Source organism: Harpia harpyja, chromosome 12 (genome assembly GCF_026419915.1).
Source record: "Harpia harpyja isolate bHarHar1 chromosome 12, bHarHar1 primary haplotype, whole genome shotgun sequence".
Classification (NCBI taxonomy): domain Eukaryota; kingdom Metazoa; phylum Chordata; class Aves; order Accipitriformes; family Accipitridae; genus Harpia; species Harpia harpyja.
In genome coordinates, this window is record NC_068951.1 from 15,118,179 (window position 1) to 15,135,619 (window position 17,441).

Below are 17,441 nucleotides of genomic sequence, written 5' to 3' on the forward strand. Positions count from 1 at the left end.
TCCTTCCCCACAGTGACAGAGCCGACCGTTGAGAAAAGGTGCAAGGGTAGGTGGTTCCTCGCCATGTCTTTGGCCTTGTTGGTAGAAGAGAGGGGCCCTTGAAGGGGGTCTAGGTGGTGGTGTGAAGGGAGGACACTGCACAAGACCGCTGACCACTTGTATCTCCTTGTTTTCCACCTGGAAGCATTCCCAATGGTAGGCAGAGCAGGGTCTCAGGTCTCACCATATGTGGGCAGGAGCTGAGGGGCCGGCAGCGAAGGAAGTGAGGCCACATTGCCAGTGCCGGGGCTCCAGCACTGCTGGAAGGGGTGGTGGGGCTGGGGGGTGTCCATGCACCGCGGGCAGGCGCCAGTTGCCTGGGTCTGCTTCTCAGCACCAGGAGGAGGGGGCATGAAGGTTTGCCATGCAGTGGAGGAGGACCATGGATGATCCCCACTGCAGCCTGGTGGGGCAGGATGGCAGAGGCGCTCACTATGGCAGCCTGAGTGAGGAAGCCATTGAAATCCCCCAGGTAGGTGGCTGCAGTCTGTCCCCCTCGCAGTTGAGCTGCCTGGGGAATCGCTGCTCTCATCGTCCCGTATGCCTTACTTCCAGCCCAGCGACGCAGCCCTGGACCAGAAGAGCACAGCCAACATCTTCAGCGATGGCTGTACGAGGATAGGTGAGGGAGAAAGGCTGGTCTTTGAGGTTGGTTCCTCTCCATCTTGGCGAGAAGGCTGGGGCTGGATGGGGCCCACTGGGTTGAGGAGGATGGGGAAAGCCCCTGGGCTCCATGGCTGGACCTGGCAGCAGCAGGTCCTGCTGACTGCAGCTGGTCTGTACAACACGTCCAGAAGGCATCAGACCTCCTGCAAGCCGTGGCAGGCACTGCCCTGCTCGGATGCTCAAGCCTTTACCTTCTGCAAGACAGCTGCTGTCCTCAACTCATGTTAATAGGGGCTTCTAGCTTCCTACCTCCCACGCTAGAAATACCCAAGTGAGGTGGCTGGCAGCCCCTTCCAGACCAAGCATGTCCTTCCCTCGATTCCTTGTTTTAATCACAAGACAACACCCAGCCCCATGAGAGCACCAAGTCCTGCAGGAGAGGGACACGCAGGACAGGGACAGCTTGGGGATCTGCTGCCCTTCCTGGCCGTGGGGTGGGCACGAGCTCACTTTCCTTGCCACAGACTTTGTCCTGGTGTAGGAAACTGTTCCCTGGGAGCTGAGCGGGCAGCAGGACAGCCGCAAGAACAGGGACTTGCAGGAGAGATCTGCCACCATCCACAAGACCTGGCGGAAGAAGTTTCTGGATGAGCTTCATGCTGCTGGGATCCACATGGAAAAGGTACCTGGGGACCTAACCTCGAATTTCTACCCCCCTGTGATAACCGCAGCCTTGCTCTGTGAATTGGGCGGATGGATGCCACGCCGTGGGGGCCCTCACACAGGAGGGGAGCCCGGGCTTGCGGGCAGCCAAGCTAGAGCACGGGGTGGGATGTGCTTGTGCTCTTCTCCACTGGGTCAGCTCTGCCAGGCTGATCCACACCAGCGTGGAATCACCCCAGTGCCTCCTGTGGGGACTGTAGTGGTGCCAGCAGCCTCATGTCTGCTGGGGTACTCTTGTCCCAACAGCACATGACCCGCATGGAGAAGAAGGTGGTGCATTACCTGCTTCTGAGTGTGCCCTGGAGCGTGCTCTGCTACTACGCTGAGGCGCTCCAGCTCCATGTGCCACTGCAGGTGAGGGGCTGTGGTGCCCGAGCTTACTGGGGATGGTGCTCCCAGGTATCCCACTCTGGGTGACAGGCTGGGCAGGTGCTTGCTGTGGGTCTCTGATGCCTCCTTGCTTTCCAGTGTACCCAGCAGTCCCCTGTCACCAGTCTTGTCCCATGCACAGTTATGGGATCCCACCTCGTTCCCCTTCTGAACTTCTCCTCCAGCGCCCCATCCCCTCCTTCCCTGGCCCTCGAAGAGCAGGCTCCTGCGTTTGGCACAGCCCAGGCTCTATTCCTCCCCAGCTTGGCTGCCATCTTGCTCCCGCTCCCTCCTCCTGAGATGTTTCTGCTGTCCATGCAGGCACTGCCCAGATAGATAGACCTCCAACTGGTCAGCCAACGTGCTGCAGCGGCTGGGCATCCCCAACCTGATGGCCCAGGAGGTTCCCAACCTGCCGCTGGACTACTACACATGCCCCTTCAAGGCCAACAAGCTGCGCTGGTGAGCACCCCAGGAGGGCCAGTGTCGGGAGGTGGTCCCCATCTGGCGGGCACCGCAGGGAGGGGGTGCCACACTCCCCTGCCAAGCACCAGGATCTGCTGAGCTGCTCCTCCACACCCTTCCAGGTTCCTGGGGAGCAATGAGCAGGACACCTTCTTCTCCACCACCCAGCGGCACCAAATTGTGAGCACTGGGGCCACTACGGCTTCTCTTCCCCAGTCCTGGGTGGGCTGTGGGGTCTGGGGAAGAAGTGCTGTGAGTGGGTGTGTTGTCATGTGTTGTCATGGTCTCAAAGGTCCCAGACTGGGTTGCTGTGTGCTAATAACTCCAGGGGGGATTAAAAGGCTTGGGTGGAAACCCTCCTCCTGCCATTCAGCATCTGGGAATCAGGCTTGGAGCTGGTAGCAGAAAAGCTGACTGGTGGTGGGGACCCTTCTCCCCATCGTGGGGGATGGCTGCGTCCCCCCCTCACCTCTCCTGGTGTTGCCCCAGCAGCTCTACGAGATCCTGGCCATGACACAGTACGGCCACTCTGGGGAGCAGGAGGTGGGGGTGGACCGGCTGCTGAGCGAGAATGTCTTCGCTGCTGCCTTCCCACTGCACGAGGCAAGACCCTGCCATCCCCCAGGGAGCCGTGCTGACCAGCTGGCCGTGCACCCCCGGCCAGCCCCTCGCCCACCTCCTGCCTCTCCCTGCAGGGTCCCTACAAGCTCCGGCCAGGGGACCTGGCTGCCGGCAGCCTCAGCCAGCGCCAAGTCCTCTTCCAGTACTGGGCCAGCTGAGGGAAGTGGAGCAAGTACCAGCCGCTGGATCATGTCCGCAAGTACTTTGGGGATAAGGTTGCTTTCTACTTCGCCTGGCTGGGTGAGTCCTGCCTGCTCCAGAGCAGCCCTCGGCTCTCCCAGGGAATGGCTCCCTCGGCCTCTTGGTGCGGGGTAAGGGGCCGTGGGCAGCAGCTCCTGGCTGCCCTGGGATGCAGATGCAGCTCTGACCTGGAATGCTCTCTGTTTCAAGGGCAGTGAGTGAGTGGTGGCACCACAAGCCATGCCCCATGTGTCCTAAAAGGACTAGGGTAGAGCCTGACGGGTACTTTGCAGCCCCAGGTCCATGCTCAGGTCCTCCAAACCCTGTGTGGTTTTAGGTTGGTGCTATGCTGCACTTGGGCAGGTGTCATCCTCGGTGGCTGGAGCTGCTCTTGGCTTGGTGGCCATGATGGAGGCCTGCAGGACTCATGCTCCCCGTCCCTGCTGTCTCCAGGCTTCTACACAGGATGGCTTTTGCCTGCCACGGTGGTGGGGACGGTGGTGTTCATCGCTGGAATTTTCCTGATGATCAATGACGTACCTTCATAAGTGCCCCGACCTCCCCACTCGCAACCTTCCCCGGGGCCATGCTCCCTTCGCACCTGGGGCGGTGGGGAGGAGGGTGGGGGGGTGCCCGCACCCCTGAATGTGCTGGTGCTGGCTGGTTGCTGGGGCTCGACCGCAGCACTTGGTGCAAAACTGCCAGTGAATGGTCCAACGGGGAGCGGTGGGAAAGGCCGAGCCCTGACAGGCTGCTGGTGCTCCTTCCTTGCCCGTAGGCAGGAGATCTGTGCGAGCGAAGAGCAGTACTGGATATGTCCCCTCTGCAAGACCTGTCCCTACTGGCAGCTCTCCAAAATCTACAGGACGTTCATGGTGAGGTCCTGGAGGGCAGCTCAAGGCCAGGGTGGAGATCTCCACCCCAGCGTTAGCCTGTGCTGTCCCAGTCTGCCTCCTGCCCTTGGTCCGTGCTGGCCCGGAGCTTCCTCTCCCACCCATCTTCCCACTCCTCCCTCCCTGGCGAAGGCTCCCAGGCAGCCCCTTCTCCCTTTCTTCGCTGCCTGCCCCATGGCTTGGGGACACCGAGGACCATGGCAGCTGTGCAGAGGGCAGCCTCCCGCTGCCGTGCCTGGTCTCCTGCCTATCCCTCAGCCCCACTCTGCCCACAGGCAGGACGGCTCTTTGACCATGGCGGGACCATCTTCTTCAGTACCTTCATGTCCCTGTGGGCGTTGCTGTTCCTGGAGTTCTGGAAGCGGACCAATACGTCCCTGGCTCACCACTGGGACTGCTCTGAGTTCGAGGACATCGAGGTGGGGTCTGGCCCTCTGCAGCACCTTCCAAAATTGCATGGACCAAAGCCACCGGGTGCCCCTGATGCCTTTCCCCCTCTTTCCCAGGAGCAGCCGCAGCCCCAGTTCACAGCCATGGCTCCCATGATGATAATAAACCCTGTAACGGGGGCAGAGGAGCCATATTTCCCCAAGCGCAGCCGCCTCCACTGGATTTTGGCTGGTTCAATGGTCATTACAATGATGGTAAGATAACGGGGGGCTGGAGCAGCATCTGCCCAGCATCTGTCCCGGGGCAGCGGGACGTGGTGCGATGGGATCAGTTTGGGGTAAGAGAGCATGGGTTAAACTGAGGATGAACATGAGTGTTCCTGGTCCATGGTGGAACCTGTGGCTCTCCACCAGCTCAGCCTGCACCCCGCTGCACCCAGGCTCGGCTGCCTGCCCTGGAGCTCCCCTGGGACTTGTAGTGCCCTGGATTAATGGTGGAGTTTTCCCTCCCAACACAAGCTGCTCATACCCACGTGCTGTGTTTGCAGATTGCCATGGTGGTGATGTTCATGGTCTCCATTTTCCTCTACCGAGCAGTGATCACCATCCTTCTCGCCAGCTCGGGGTACTTCTGGTCTGTGGCTTCGGTAAGAGGTGGCTAGAGCCACTCCCGGACCTGCTTCACTTGCTGGGCTTGCTCGCCACCCTCTGTGCTCTGCATGTGGCTTCTCCCTGTAGGCATCCCGCATCACCAGCATCACTGGCTCAGTGGTGAACCTCATCTTCATCCTCATCCTCTCCAAGATCTATATTTCCCTGGCTCATTTCCTCGCCAAGTGGGGTAAGCTGGCAAGGGCCCTGCAAGTCAGATGGTGATGGGAGGGAGTGGTGAGTAAGAAGGGCAGAGCACCAAACCCAGTGAGCTTGCTGCTGGGACACGAGCTCCATCCACAGCCTTGGAGGGAAGGCTGGCTGACACTCAAGAGGGCGATGGCTATGGAGGAGAGGAGAGCTGGGAAAATAAGACCTTCACTGAAAAGTGTTTTGGCAACAACAACAAAAAAATGTTAGGTTTAACTTCTGCTCAAGCTTTTCTGGGGGATTTCGATGAAAATATTCAAGCTGACTTTTGAGGTCTGGGGGATTTTGATGAAAATATTCAAGCTGACTTTTGAGGTCTGGGGGAGAAAAGCATGTGGGATATTTTTGTTGTATTTAATGAGATACAAAGCCTGTTTGTACTGAGCGGAGAGGAGGAAGATTTATTTTTTGGTGCAAAGCAGATGGATGTCTCCAGACACTGAACAAGTGGCAGGTGCCTTCATGGGTACCACAGCAGGTTTGGGGACCCTGTGCTGTGGGGGCTGGTTAGAGTCAAGCGATGTGGGGTAACTTCGGCTATGATGTGGAAGAGCATCCTGGAGCAGTGTAGGGCCATGTCCCTGTGCTTCCCCCCCAGCAGAGATGCAGCGCACCCAGACCAAGTATGAGGATGCCTTCACTTTCAAAGTGTTTGTCTTCCAGTTTGTCACCTTCTACTCCTCTCCCGTTTATATCGCCTTCTTCAAGGGCAAGTAAGGACGTTGGGAGGAGCAGGGGGTCTCCCCCATCTCCTGCAGCACCCCAGGCCTCGCATAGCTGAAGGATGGGGAAGTGCTGCTGCTATCATGGGCAAGGAGCACTGTGGCAGGGAGGGACGGTCCCATCAGAGAGTGGGAGCCCTCACAGGGCCACGGGACGCCTGGTAACAAGGGCAGTGCCAGCCTGCTGTGGGCTAACCGGTGCAGCTGGTCCCAGTCTGGGACTGGGGGACCGTCTCCATCAGAGGCACCCACTGCCAGCCCTTTTGTACCCCTTGGTGAGGGAGAAGAGGGCTCTGGGTGAACCAGAAAAAGCCCTTCCTTCCCTGGGGCCGCTCCAGATGCATCCCTGGGTGCTGAGGCACCTGGGGTCCCAGCTCATGGCTTTGCTGTGGCTCCGGCAGGTTCATTGGCTACCCTGGGAACTACCTGAGCTTTCTGGGGGTCCGCAACGAGGAGGTGAGTGCTGGGCGGGAGAGACACCGAGCCTGCCGCCCCAGCCGGTGCGTGCTGCAGGGATGCCTTCCTGTGCTCAGGGTTCTTCCATCCCTGTGTGCCGGACCTGGCAGGCTGAGGGCCCCTTTCTCCCCGCAGTGCAGCCCAGGTGGGTGCTTCATCGAGCTGGCACAGGAGCTGCTGGTCATCATGGTGGGGAAGCAGATCATCAACAATGTGCAGGAGGTGGCCATCCCGTGAGTACGCTGGGGCTTGCCAGGCTTCAGGGCTCTACCGAGGGGTTGTTGAGCGGTGCTGGCAGGCTGCAGCAGGGGACATGGCCCCTCTCGTCTCCCCAGAAAGCTGAAGTGCTGGTGGCACAAGCACAAGGTCCTCTCCCCCAAGAAAGCAGGCAAGGAGGGGGAGTCGGTCCTGGTGGAGCAGGCGCCCTGGGTGGTGGACCACCAGCTGCTGGTGTTCGAGGGGCTGTTTGACGAGTACCTGGAGATGGGTAGGGACCGGCCTTGGGTTGGGGAGGGCTGAAGCGCTGGGAGAGAGAAAGCTGGCAGGGAAAGGCAGGACCTGCAGGAGGTTCCTGGAGGAAGGGACCAGCTGCGGGAGCTTTCGCCCCGAGCAGCCTGCGGGTGCTGGAGGGAGAAGGGCTGCCCTGCTCCCCACAGGATAGGGCTGGGAGATGCCACAGCTGCCGCTGCCATCTCTCAACCTCCTCCTCCTCTTCCTCCCAGTCCTGCAGTTCGATTTCATCACCATCTTTGTGGCGGCCTGTCCCCTGGCACCCCTTTTTGCCTTGCTCAACAACTGGGTGGAGATCCGCCCGGATGCTCACAAGTTTGTCTGTGACTACCGGCAGCCTGTGGCCGAGCGGGCACAGGGCATCGGCATCTGGTTCTCCATCCTGGAGGCCATCGCCCACCTGGCCATCATCAGCAACGTACGCTGGGTGGGCAGATGGGTGGTGAGGGGGCTGCAAGCAGACTAGGGGAATTAGGGGGGAAAAACTCGTTTGGCCACTGCAGGACACTGAGTGACAAGGGGAGCTGCAGTGCCTGGAGTGGGTCGACCTTTGCAGAAGGCACAGCTCCAGTCACGGGCAGTGGGAAACCATCACCCTCCAGGGCATGTGGCCCTGCTTGGGTTTAACCGAGGGGTGAGAGCAGGACACAGCGGCCATGAGCAGCAAGCTGCTAAGACCAAGCAGCTTTCATGTCTGGTTTGTCAGGCTGAGGGCAAAGAGAGGCAGAAAGCCACCACAGGAGCACAGGGTGCGGAGAAGGTCCTGCCGGTGGCAATGGGGTGTCCCCCGGCTGCAGGACCTGCTGCAGCACATGTCCCTGCTCCCAGGCCTTCCTCATCACCTTCACCTCTGATTTCCTGCCCCGTGTGTACTACAAGTATGTCCATGACAGCAGCCTGCGCGGCTATGTGAACTTCACCTTGGCATATGCACATGGGACTTTGTCCTGCAGAGCAACACCACGTGCAGGTGAGAACCCCCCTCCTGCCTCGTCTGGCTCCTCTCCTCGTTTGCTTATGCTTGGATTTGGTTTTCTCTGCCACCACCACAGCAATTGTTTTGTTTAGCACAGTGGCCTTTAGCCAGGTCCAGGTTGTCTACCCACTTAGTCCTGAGACCCTTGGGGCCCTCACTCATCCCAGGGCTGAGCATGCGCTGAATGTGCCCGTGTGTGGGGCAGTTGGGGGTGCGGGGAGTCGCTTGCCCAGCCTGGTCCCGGGGCTGAAGCAAAAGCTCCCTGGTCGTGGAGGGAGGTGCTTTTGCAAAGAAGAAAGTGCCCCAGGGCTGGGCTACCTGCAGCCGCCTGGGTCCTGGCTGAGGCTGGCCCAGGGCTGGTTTTGCTGTGCCCTATAGCACACTGGGCTAGGAGCTGTGATCAAAGAGCACCAGCAGCAATGCGCAATGGTGACACCTGCCAAGAAAGGGACAGAGGCAGCAAAAACTGCACTTTGGTCCCACAGATACAGAGCATTATGGGACCGGGATGGCAACTTGACCTTGACTTACTGGCAGCTGCTGGCTGTACGCTTGGGCTTCATCATCATGCTGAAGTAGCAGCTGCCGAGCCCTGCAGGGTGGCCCAGGGCACGGTGCTTGGGCGGGTGGTGAGGACCTGCCACCTTGGTGAACCTGCGTGTCCCTGCTCACTTCTAGCATGTGGTTTTCTTTATCGGACATGTGATTGCATGGCTGGTACCTGACATTCCTCAGTCCATGGAGGTCAAGGTGAAGTGTGAACGGTACCTGGCCAAGGAGGCCCTGGCTGAGAAGAAGGTGGGCTGTGGCAGCTCCTCTGCCTCCTCCTCTAAAGCCTTTTTTGCTTTAAACTTGTGCAGAGCCACAGGCAAGCAAGGCGGCAGCTCCTACTACTGCAAACCTCGGCTCCCTTTTTCTGTGGTTCGGGTCCTTCTGGAGAGACGGGAGACAAGCAAGGCCAGTGTCACGGATCCGGCCACAGGCAGGGACTGGGAAACCAAACAGTTCGCCAGCAGCTGGGTGCCATAGCACGCCCTGAGGCCCGTGGCACGGTGCCAGGACTGAAGGGCTGCTGACCAGCCTGGAGCCGTGGGGCAGCAGGCATGTCTTCCCTGGCCAGCTGGCACACGGGCATTTGGGGACGGCTACTGCTAAAGGCAGGGAGGGACGCAGCTGGTGCTGGGTGTGTGTCCAAGCTCACTGGTGTTACTGCAAGGTAACTCCACCACTGTGTAAACAACCTGGCACGGAGCCAATTAAAGGAGGCTGGCCACACCACATCCCTGGGCTGTGCTCAGCTAGCGCAGGGCAGCGCCTGCCCACAGCAACCGCACCACTGGTCAGTGCAACCACAGCTCCACTTGCCGCTCAGGGCGAGCAAAGGTAGGGCTACAGCCTCCTGCACCAGCTCTTGCCCCTCCTGCCTCCACCTGTGCTGGAAGTAACCACAGCCAGAGGGTTTGCTCCTGCCAGCACCAGCAGGTACAGTGGGAACGGCTGAGCTGCTGGTGGGAGGGGGAGAGCTATGGATACAGCGGGTGAACTTGAGAGGCATGCTGTGACCATCCAACACAGCAGCCCCTGAGCCAAGCTTCGTTTATCGGAGAGCGGCAGCTTGGCCCTGGCTGGTGGGTGCTGTGCGGTGGTGCCAGTCACAGAAGGCAGACGAGAGGCTCTGGTTATGGAGGAGGTGAGCAAAAAGGACCATGGCTGGTGCTGCCTTCTCCTCCCCTATGCTGGCAGCGTCCCCAGAACCACCTCCCTGGGCGCGAGCAGGTCAGTGGCTCCCCGCAAGGAGGGCACAGCCTCCGCTGCTGCCTGGTGCTGCTCTCATGTCCTCCCTCGACCCAGCCACTTGTTGCGCAAGTCTCACCTCAGCAAGGGCATCGCCGCAGCAGAGGCTCACGCATGCAAGCTGCAACTCTTCAAACTGGGCTAAACCCAGCCAAGCAAGGGCTGCCTTGGATCTCAACCCACCAGTAGAAATAATATCCGTGACACTCCAAGCTGTTTCAGGTTTTATTTTAGAATTTATAAAATTCCAGTGTCATCCATACTCATGAGCCTTTTTACATGTTTGCATATAGTCTCCAAATTCCAAAGTTAAGGCCAAGGGATCATTGCTATGGAAACATACAATATGGAAGACGTCAAAGAGAGGAAATGGACACATGCCACAGTCTGCTGCAGAAGGAGGGTGGTGGGGGGACAGTACTAGGTACAATCACTTCATGACCTTCTTTAGAGTGGAGGGTCGGGCTGTGGGGCACGAGCCTAGATGGTGGTGCCCCAAATGTAACTCAAGCCTAGCTGTGCAACTGGTGAGGGCATGGGGGGGGCAGGGGCATTAAAGAAGAAGAGGGGGTGATAGGCTCAGTGATGTAGGACAGACCTAAGCTACAGGGGAAATAACCATTTTCTGACAGACGCAGATGGGAAGGTGTCACCCTAGTTCTGCCTGACCCACCCTGTCTCCCGTGCTGGAAGGCCACCCTGTCCTTCAGGGGCAGCCAGGTGCCCTGCAACAGGCCATAGTCAGCTTCAGTCATTTCTCAAACTTAAGGAGAGCACTGTGAGGTTTTGGTTCAACTTCTGCATAGCAGCCTCTTCCAAGAAGAGCTGGCACGGGAAGGAGAAGCATCAGCATGTCAGGCCTGCCAGACAGTGAAAGGCAAGAATGCTGGGCTCAGCCTGCCAGAGTTTTGGGCCTTTGCTCCGAAAGCAGCACTAGAGAAGAGAGGCTAGGGACAAGAGCTGAAGCAGCTGGGATAGAGGAATGGCTCAGACTACAACCTCTGTAGGACTGAGGCAGGGGAAGGAGGGAACACAGAAATCCCACGCTCCTTGCCTCCCTCCACAAAGACGTGGTTTTCCTCTTACTGGCTGGAGGAGCTTGGACACAGCCCCCTTTGAGCAAGCCGTGGCAGGGCCTAGGTGCAAGCGGCCCAGAGTACAGAGCATGGATCACCCTCTACTACCCATACGATGGAGGCCTCGGGGCGGGCCCAAGGCACCAGGCCATCAGCCCCCCAGTGCCATCAGAGCAGAAGCCTGGCTCACAACCTGTGCAGCTGAAGGCTGTGGCAAGGCTGCACCTACGGCCTTGGGGCTGAGCCCTGTTCTAGCTCAGCAAGTAGTCCTACAGTTCTCTCTGATTCACAGCCTGCCTCATTGTCACTGTGCTCAGCTTCCCTCCGGAGGAGCTCCCACAGCCACTGGAGACAAAAGGCTCCTCTTGCTTCTCCTCCACACTTCTGCTCTGGGTGCCAGGGCAAGAGCTGCAACAGCTGCTTACCCACTTATACTGAGAGGCCACCATCATACTGACTTTTGAGGTAGAAAGAAGGCAATAGTAATAGGTAGCCCTACCGCTCGTGCCTAGATGCTGCAGTGCTAGCAGAGGACTACAGCTTCTCAAGGCTGTGCTTCCCACCAGCTTCTCCTGGGCCATGCCACTGCAGCAACCTTGGCCAACCCAAATCTGTCCCATCCGGTAACATTTTCATGTGCTGGCGCGCCTGCCTGCTCACACTGTTGGCTGTTGGGAAGGGTGAATGAGGGAGCGCGGGGAACTAGGAGCGGGGTCTGTCATCGCTCGCTGGAAGACTTGTCAAGCGTGCAGACTGGGGCTGTGCTTGGTGTGGCGCAGGGGCACGCTCACTACGTGCTGCACTCAGAGGTGTTTACCTGACCAGGGTAGCCATACGTTGTTCTGGTCCCTTCCATCTTTGCTGCCTCTACAGCCTATTGAAGGTTTTGTTCCTTTAAAAAGCAAGTTTCTGACCTTTTAGATTATTTTAAGCTCTCCCCACAGTCAGCTATCAGCATTAAATGATTTTTTGGCAGTTAAAAGGAAAAAAGTTGATTGCACTCTACAAAGGTAAGGTAAGGCCTGGGATAAACACAAAGGAAAGAGGGCAAACGTTTTGGCTTTAGAAAGTCAAGGAAATTTATTTCCTGAGGTCATGAGACAGGAAGTAGATTCCTAGCCACAGTAAAGGAGGTCTCCTAATGAAGGCGAGAATGCCTAGTAAGACATGCTCAAAAGAGCAGATTGCTCTGCTAGCGCTTGGGAAGCTGCAAATCTTAGCCACTTTGAGTCAATTATGAAGTTTCTAACAAAAACACACACATTTAGTGTTTGAATCTGAGTGGAAGTCTTGTTCCAAAGGAGGAAAGAATATCCATCAAGAGATGAGGGTGGGTCCTAGCCACAGTGATAGCTGAGGGGAGCAGGATGGGGTCTAGCACTCCAGACACCATTAGGAGACCTCTTGGGGCAATTGACTTGTGCTCCAGCCGCTGGGTCAGATTTCAGACAGGAAGTATTTGTGGCAGGTTAGTGTCAGGTCAGCGGGCTGGAGGAGTTTCTGCTTCCGGGTCATTATCGTTTGGGTCCCCAGGGAAGAGTCTTGGGGGCCACTTGAGCCCCAAAGCTGGGGAAGTCTTCAGAACTGCTCATATCAGGGGCCTAGAGCAAACAAAAAGGGAACAAGTTAAGCTCCTGCCCTGCTGCGAACCTGCACAGTGCGCCTGAGCTAAGCAGCATTTCTGATGTCCCATGAGCAGAGACAATGGGTGAGGGCTGAAAAGGATCATTATGTCCTTAGGACTGCCCAGGGTGGACAGTCAAGCCATCTAGAGATGACATTTAGGAGGGTGCAAATAGGAGCAAATGGCAGGCGGATCAAGGGCTCCGAGGGTCCAACCTCAGTAACTCAGTCACTGGAGTGGGGTCAGGCCAGTCCTGCAGCAGCACCAGGGCAGCTGAGGAGAGAGCTGCCACATGTCCCAGCTCGCTGCTCCCAGCCAGAACACAGCTGCAAACATTGAGCCAGTTCTGTGCTGCAGCAGAAGAGTCAGAAGTCCCAGGGCCTCGTCCCTACCCCTAAAAACAACAAGACCTGGCAGGACACTTTCTGGTACGGGTCCCCCATTCCCCAACAGCTCCACAGTGAGGTAGTCAGTGTGGGCAAGACATTTGGAAGAAATAAGACAGCAGTGCTTTGGAAGCTGGCGAGGCAGAGCCCAGACCCTCTCTCAGCTTGCAGAGGCCACAAAGAGCAGGAGGGCCCTTCACTGCTTTCTCTGCCACCAAGGGAGGGAGAGTGCTCTGTTTCCCCATCCAAGATAGGAGGGCCAGACCTCAGAGTAAGTCCTTGGCAGAGGCTGCCACACACCCTGTGCCCCCAGGCCCGTAGCAGAAGCAGCACTCACCTTTTCATTGTTGACAGTGGCCCAGGGGGCATCTCTCACCACAAAGCCCTTGGATGGGGCCTTGGACTCTTCATGTGAAGAGGGCTTCATATACACCTGCATTGCCTCGTTGTCCACCACATCTGCAAGCTGCAGTGACATGGCCCAGTTAGGGGGGGGGATCTTGATAGTTCCTCAAGCTGGTATACCACACCTTCCTGCCACCACCTCACCATGCTGCAACCTGTCCAATGGTCCATTCTACAATGACTGAACACATTGTTTCTGCACTAGTCTGAGGGCCACCAACTCCTAACTGAAGCAAGTGGCAGCAAGGCAAGCATGTGCACATCCTGGTGGTGTCCCAGCATTCTCATTCACTGTCCTCTCCTGGACAGTGGGGCCAGTCCTTGCACTGCTTTGCAGAGCACAGCCTGGGGCTCTGCACCCAGTTGGTCTGAGGGACAGTTGCAGATGAGGGCCAACTGCCACCTGCACAGGGCTCGAGTTCTCCGATGCAGTGGCAGAAAATACCACATGGAGATACTTCAGTCATCCAGCTCTGTGGCAGAGGAAATCCTTGCTAAGCCCCTGCACAGATTTGCTGAACACTTACATATTCCTCCTCCAAGTTCAGGATATGATCGATAGCTTCTTCCACATTCTCAGGGAGTCCTGTCACAGTCACACAGTTGGGGTCAGGAGCTCCACTCTGGGGAAAGCGAATATCCACCTGCAACGCAAGAACAGGACGGGACTTACATCTGCACATGTGAAAAGCCACAGACTCCCCATGACCCTCATCATCAGATTCACAGAAGAGAAAAGCCCTGATCTGTCACTACTGCAAGTCTGTTTAGGACCTCCATAGTTCAGACGCTGTGGGGTGCACTGGCATACCTGTCCCTGAAGCCTGGCAGAACAGAGTCTGCAGTAATGACCCATCTTCAGCCTCTGCTGTTCTCACTGCTGAGAGGCCCACTGCTTTCTGTGCAGCACTTGCAGCAGAGGCAGAAGAGGGCTGCATTTCCAGACAGTGTCCTCACACTGCTGCAAGCATTTTCACCATCAAGCCATTAGCATGAAGCACAATAAGCTTTCTGTCTCCTCCACAGATAGAGTAATCCTGGCTGACAATCACTTTATGGAGCTGGCTTAGTGTACCCCATACACAGCCACTGAGCTCTCTCACAGCTTGCCTTCCAGATGAGTGCAGGGAAGCCACGTAGACAGGACCAAAATCAAGGGCTGCTCATCTGGGAACCAAACAGCTTATTTCAACAACTGAGCCAAGCCAAGATACAAGTCTCCAAAGCCTCATCACTCTGGATTCACATTCACTACTGCCCCTGTGGTAAAGCACACTACTGCTGCCACATGCTGTCACGGGCAAAGGTCCCTGCCCTTCCCAGAGTCAGCAGACTTTGTGAAATCTGGAGCCCTGAGAGTGTGTCAAGATTCCCAAAGTCAAGCAAATCAACAGTGGCCTAGAGAGACAAAGAAATCCAGAGGATTTCCTTGAGTTAAGCTCAAGCTGAGGGGGTCTGGGCACAGTCTCCTCCCAGAGCCTCCCAGCGACAGGCCTGGCTGTCCACTTCCAGTAACTGGAGTAGCTGACATAACCACCTCCTCCCTTTGAAGGGCATCTGGGACCCTGTCTCCAAGAAACCCACCAAAAGGGCTGCACAGAGGGACAGGGCTCACTGCTGTCTGCAGGGCTAACCCAGAGCACCAAGGAAGCATTTCCAGGTTCCTCTTCTGGCTGTGTTCCAGCAAGACAGGAAGAGCTCAGCCTTCTCCCTGCCTGGCTCCCATAAGAAGGGTGACTCACAGCTGAGGTCACGTGGGGATGCTTCAGCTGGTGTCTGGGTGTGGTGTCCAGACAGCCCAGCTGCCCAGGGCACACCAGGGTGCCGTGGCCCAGGGATTCTGCTCACACGCTTGTGGTGACAGAGCTGGAGGTGAGCAGGACAGCACTGGCTTTTCTTTTGTGCCTGTTCCAGCTCAAAGTGCTCAACAGGCACATGACACAAGGACCACAAGATGTGAGCCACACGCTCCTGAACTCAGCCCCTAGCACCAAGCTGCTACCAAGCTCTTAGCACAGGAGCAAGCAGCACCACTGACCACCCAGGCCCAGTCCAACCTGTGCTGCATCGCCCCACCGCTCACCTTGAACTCATCCATGATTTTGCGGATGGCTTTACCACGTGCACCAATGATGCGTGCATGAACACGATGGTCCAGAGTCACATCCTCAGAGACCATCTGCTCCAGCTCGCCAACAATTTTCATGATGGCATCCCGGGCAGCCTCAGCATTCTTCTCATAGCCAGTGATGGTGATCTGGTCTTGGGCCTGGGACACAGGGAAATATGTGAGAGACAAAGCTCATAAGCAGCTGAGCAAGCCTTCTCCCTGCTAATCCCTTTTACGCTCCACCTTATCCAAAGACAGTGCAGGGCGTTCAGAGCCCTAGAGAAGATGCTGTGCTTCCTATGCTCAGAGACGACAACCATCAGCCTTCTTTGCACCCGTGCTGGTTTTGGCTGGGATAGAGTTAATTTTCTTCATAGGAGCTAGCATGGGGCTATGTTTTGGATTTGTGCTGAAAACAGTGTTGATAATGCCGAGATGTTTTTGTTACTGCTGAGCAGTGCTTACAGAGAGTCAAGGCCTTTTCTGCTTCTTACTCCACCCCACCAGCAAGTAGGCTGGGGGTGCACAAGGAGTTGGGAGGGGACACAGCTGGGACACCTGACCCCAACTGACCAAAGGGATATTCCAGACCATATGATGTCATGCTCAGTATATAAAGCTGGGGGACATTGGGAGTTATGGCGTTTGTCTTCCCAAGTAACCGTTACGTGTGATGGAGTCCTGCTTTCCTGGAGATGGCTGAACACCTGCCTGCCGACGGGAAGTAGTGAATGAATTCCTTGTTTTGCTTTGCTTGTGTGTGTGGCTTTTGCTTTACCTATTAAACTGTCTTTATCTCAGCCCAAGAGTTTTCTCACTTTTACCCTTCTGATTTTCTCCCCCATCCCACTGTGAGGGAGGTGAGTGAGCGGCTGCGTGGTGCTTAGTTGCCGGCTGGGGGTAAACCATGACAGTACCCCCTCTGACCTCTCACCTGGCTTTCATCATCCTTGTCGGGGAACTGGATGTTGACCTCATGCTCTGTGCGTATCTGGGTGATCACTGCTCCCTTCCGTCCAATGATTTTAGGATGATACTTGGGATCCACAGTGACTGTCAGCTTGAAGCTTCGCAAGGCCTGGAACAGAAGCAGAGTGAGCTACAACAGCAGGGAACACACTATGGCTGGTCCAGTGATGTCCATCTAAGTCCCTGCATTTCCTTCTGGCTTTTCAGATGAGCGGAACAGATTCTGCAGGGTCCTGCTTGAGCATATGTGGCTACAGAAGGGCACTCAAGACATCCATCTGCTGGGGCCTTGTGCTTTCGCCAAGATCAGCAGGAAACTACAAGTAGCAAACAACCATCCAACTCATCCCTAACCTATTTGTTCAGAGCTGTGATAATGATTCAATGAGAATAGGTACAGAGACACTCCTAGCACAGTGAAGTTCCCACCCTGCGGTGTCTTAAAGGTACATGAAGGTGTGATAGAGCCCTGGGCAGTCCAAAGTTACCTAAAATAGAATCCCAAAACTCTCCTGTCAGTTCACGTTAAATGAGTTACATTTGGGTAACCCAGAGCCCTAAGGGTGCTCTTAAAACGCGAGGGGTTCCAGGAGTCTGCACAACTTCTGAAAGGAACATTCAAGAGGCTGAAGCCTTGTTTGGCTGGAAGGAAGAAGAAAGGCGCAGGCCTTACCCGATCCTCTTGTTCAGCTTGCAGCTCCTTCACTCTTTCCAGCAGCCCGGCCTTGGCACGGTCAAGGTTGGTAGCCAGCCCAGTGATGGTGATGATATCTGACTGCAGCTCAGGAGCAGGGACCTGGATGTTCACCTGAGCAACAAGTAGCGATTATTGGTTTGTATCACCGCTCATTTTGCATCACTTGTGATGCCTATCACTGCAGGTTGGCATCTCACTGATCTACCCGGCCGCCAAGACCAGCTCGCACCCAGACAGCCTAAACCACAGAATGGCTGAGGTTAGAAGGGACCTCTGGAGGTCATCTGGTCCAAACCCCCTGCTCAAGCAGGGCCACCTAGAATCAGTTGCTTGGGACCGTGTCTTGACATTTTTTGACTAGAACCCTGTTTCTTCAGCCATTATCAGATTGCTTTGCTGTGGGGCTTCAGCCCCCAGCAGTCCTTGTGCTAGCCTGGAGAGGCTAGGAAACAAAATACATGTTCAATAGTGCTGTCTGCAGTCAATCTGCATCAGCCCCAAGAGTCCCTGTGGGCTTCTGGGGAGTTCTCCCAAATGAGCAGGCACGGCAGAGCTGTTTCCCATGGCCTA

The 17,441-nt window shown here is 56.6% G+C and overlaps 2 protein-coding genes across 3 annotated transcripts in view; one reads left to right on the top strand and one right to left on the bottom strand.

Annotated features, from left to right (window-relative positions):
• Positions 1-421: 421 nt before the first annotated feature.
• On the top strand, positions 422-8,839 carry ANO7 (anoctamin 7). The gene is given in 23 exon segments (XM_052805126.1): positions 422-511; positions 595-687; positions 1,187-1,327; positions 1,615-1,722; positions 2,078-2,199; positions 2,325-2,382; positions 2,695-2,805; positions 2,898-3,063; positions 3,457-3,551; positions 3,786-3,878; positions 4,172-4,315; positions 4,403-4,540; positions 4,834-4,932; positions 5,024-5,126; positions 5,748-5,859; positions 6,270-6,324; positions 6,460-6,557; positions 6,660-6,811; positions 7,047-7,252; positions 7,663-7,768; positions 7,771-7,804; positions 8,296-8,379; positions 8,482-8,839. Coding segments are annotated over 23 exon segments (2,766 nt in total).
• A 977-nt stretch (positions 8,840-9,816) lies between these two features.
• Positions 9,817-17,441, bottom strand: part of HDLBP (high density lipoprotein binding protein) — a 42,240-nt gene continuing 34,615 nt past the window's right edge. For both annotated transcript variants that reach the window (XM_052802747.1, XM_052802748.1), the window contains exons 23-28: positions 16,848-16,982; positions 16,140-16,283; positions 15,179-15,364; positions 13,623-13,739; positions 13,028-13,156; positions 9,817-12,281 (exon numbers count right to left, since the gene is read on the bottom strand). In XM_052802747.1, coding sequence (XP_052658707.1) covers positions 12,195-12,281; positions 13,028-13,156; positions 13,623-13,739; positions 15,179-15,364; positions 16,140-16,283; positions 16,848-16,982 — 798 coding nt within the window. In that variant the 3' untranslated portion in view covers positions 9,817-12,194. The remainder of the gene's footprint in view (positions 12,282-13,027; positions 13,157-13,622; positions 13,740-15,178; positions 15,365-16,139; positions 16,284-16,847; positions 16,983-17,441) is intronic.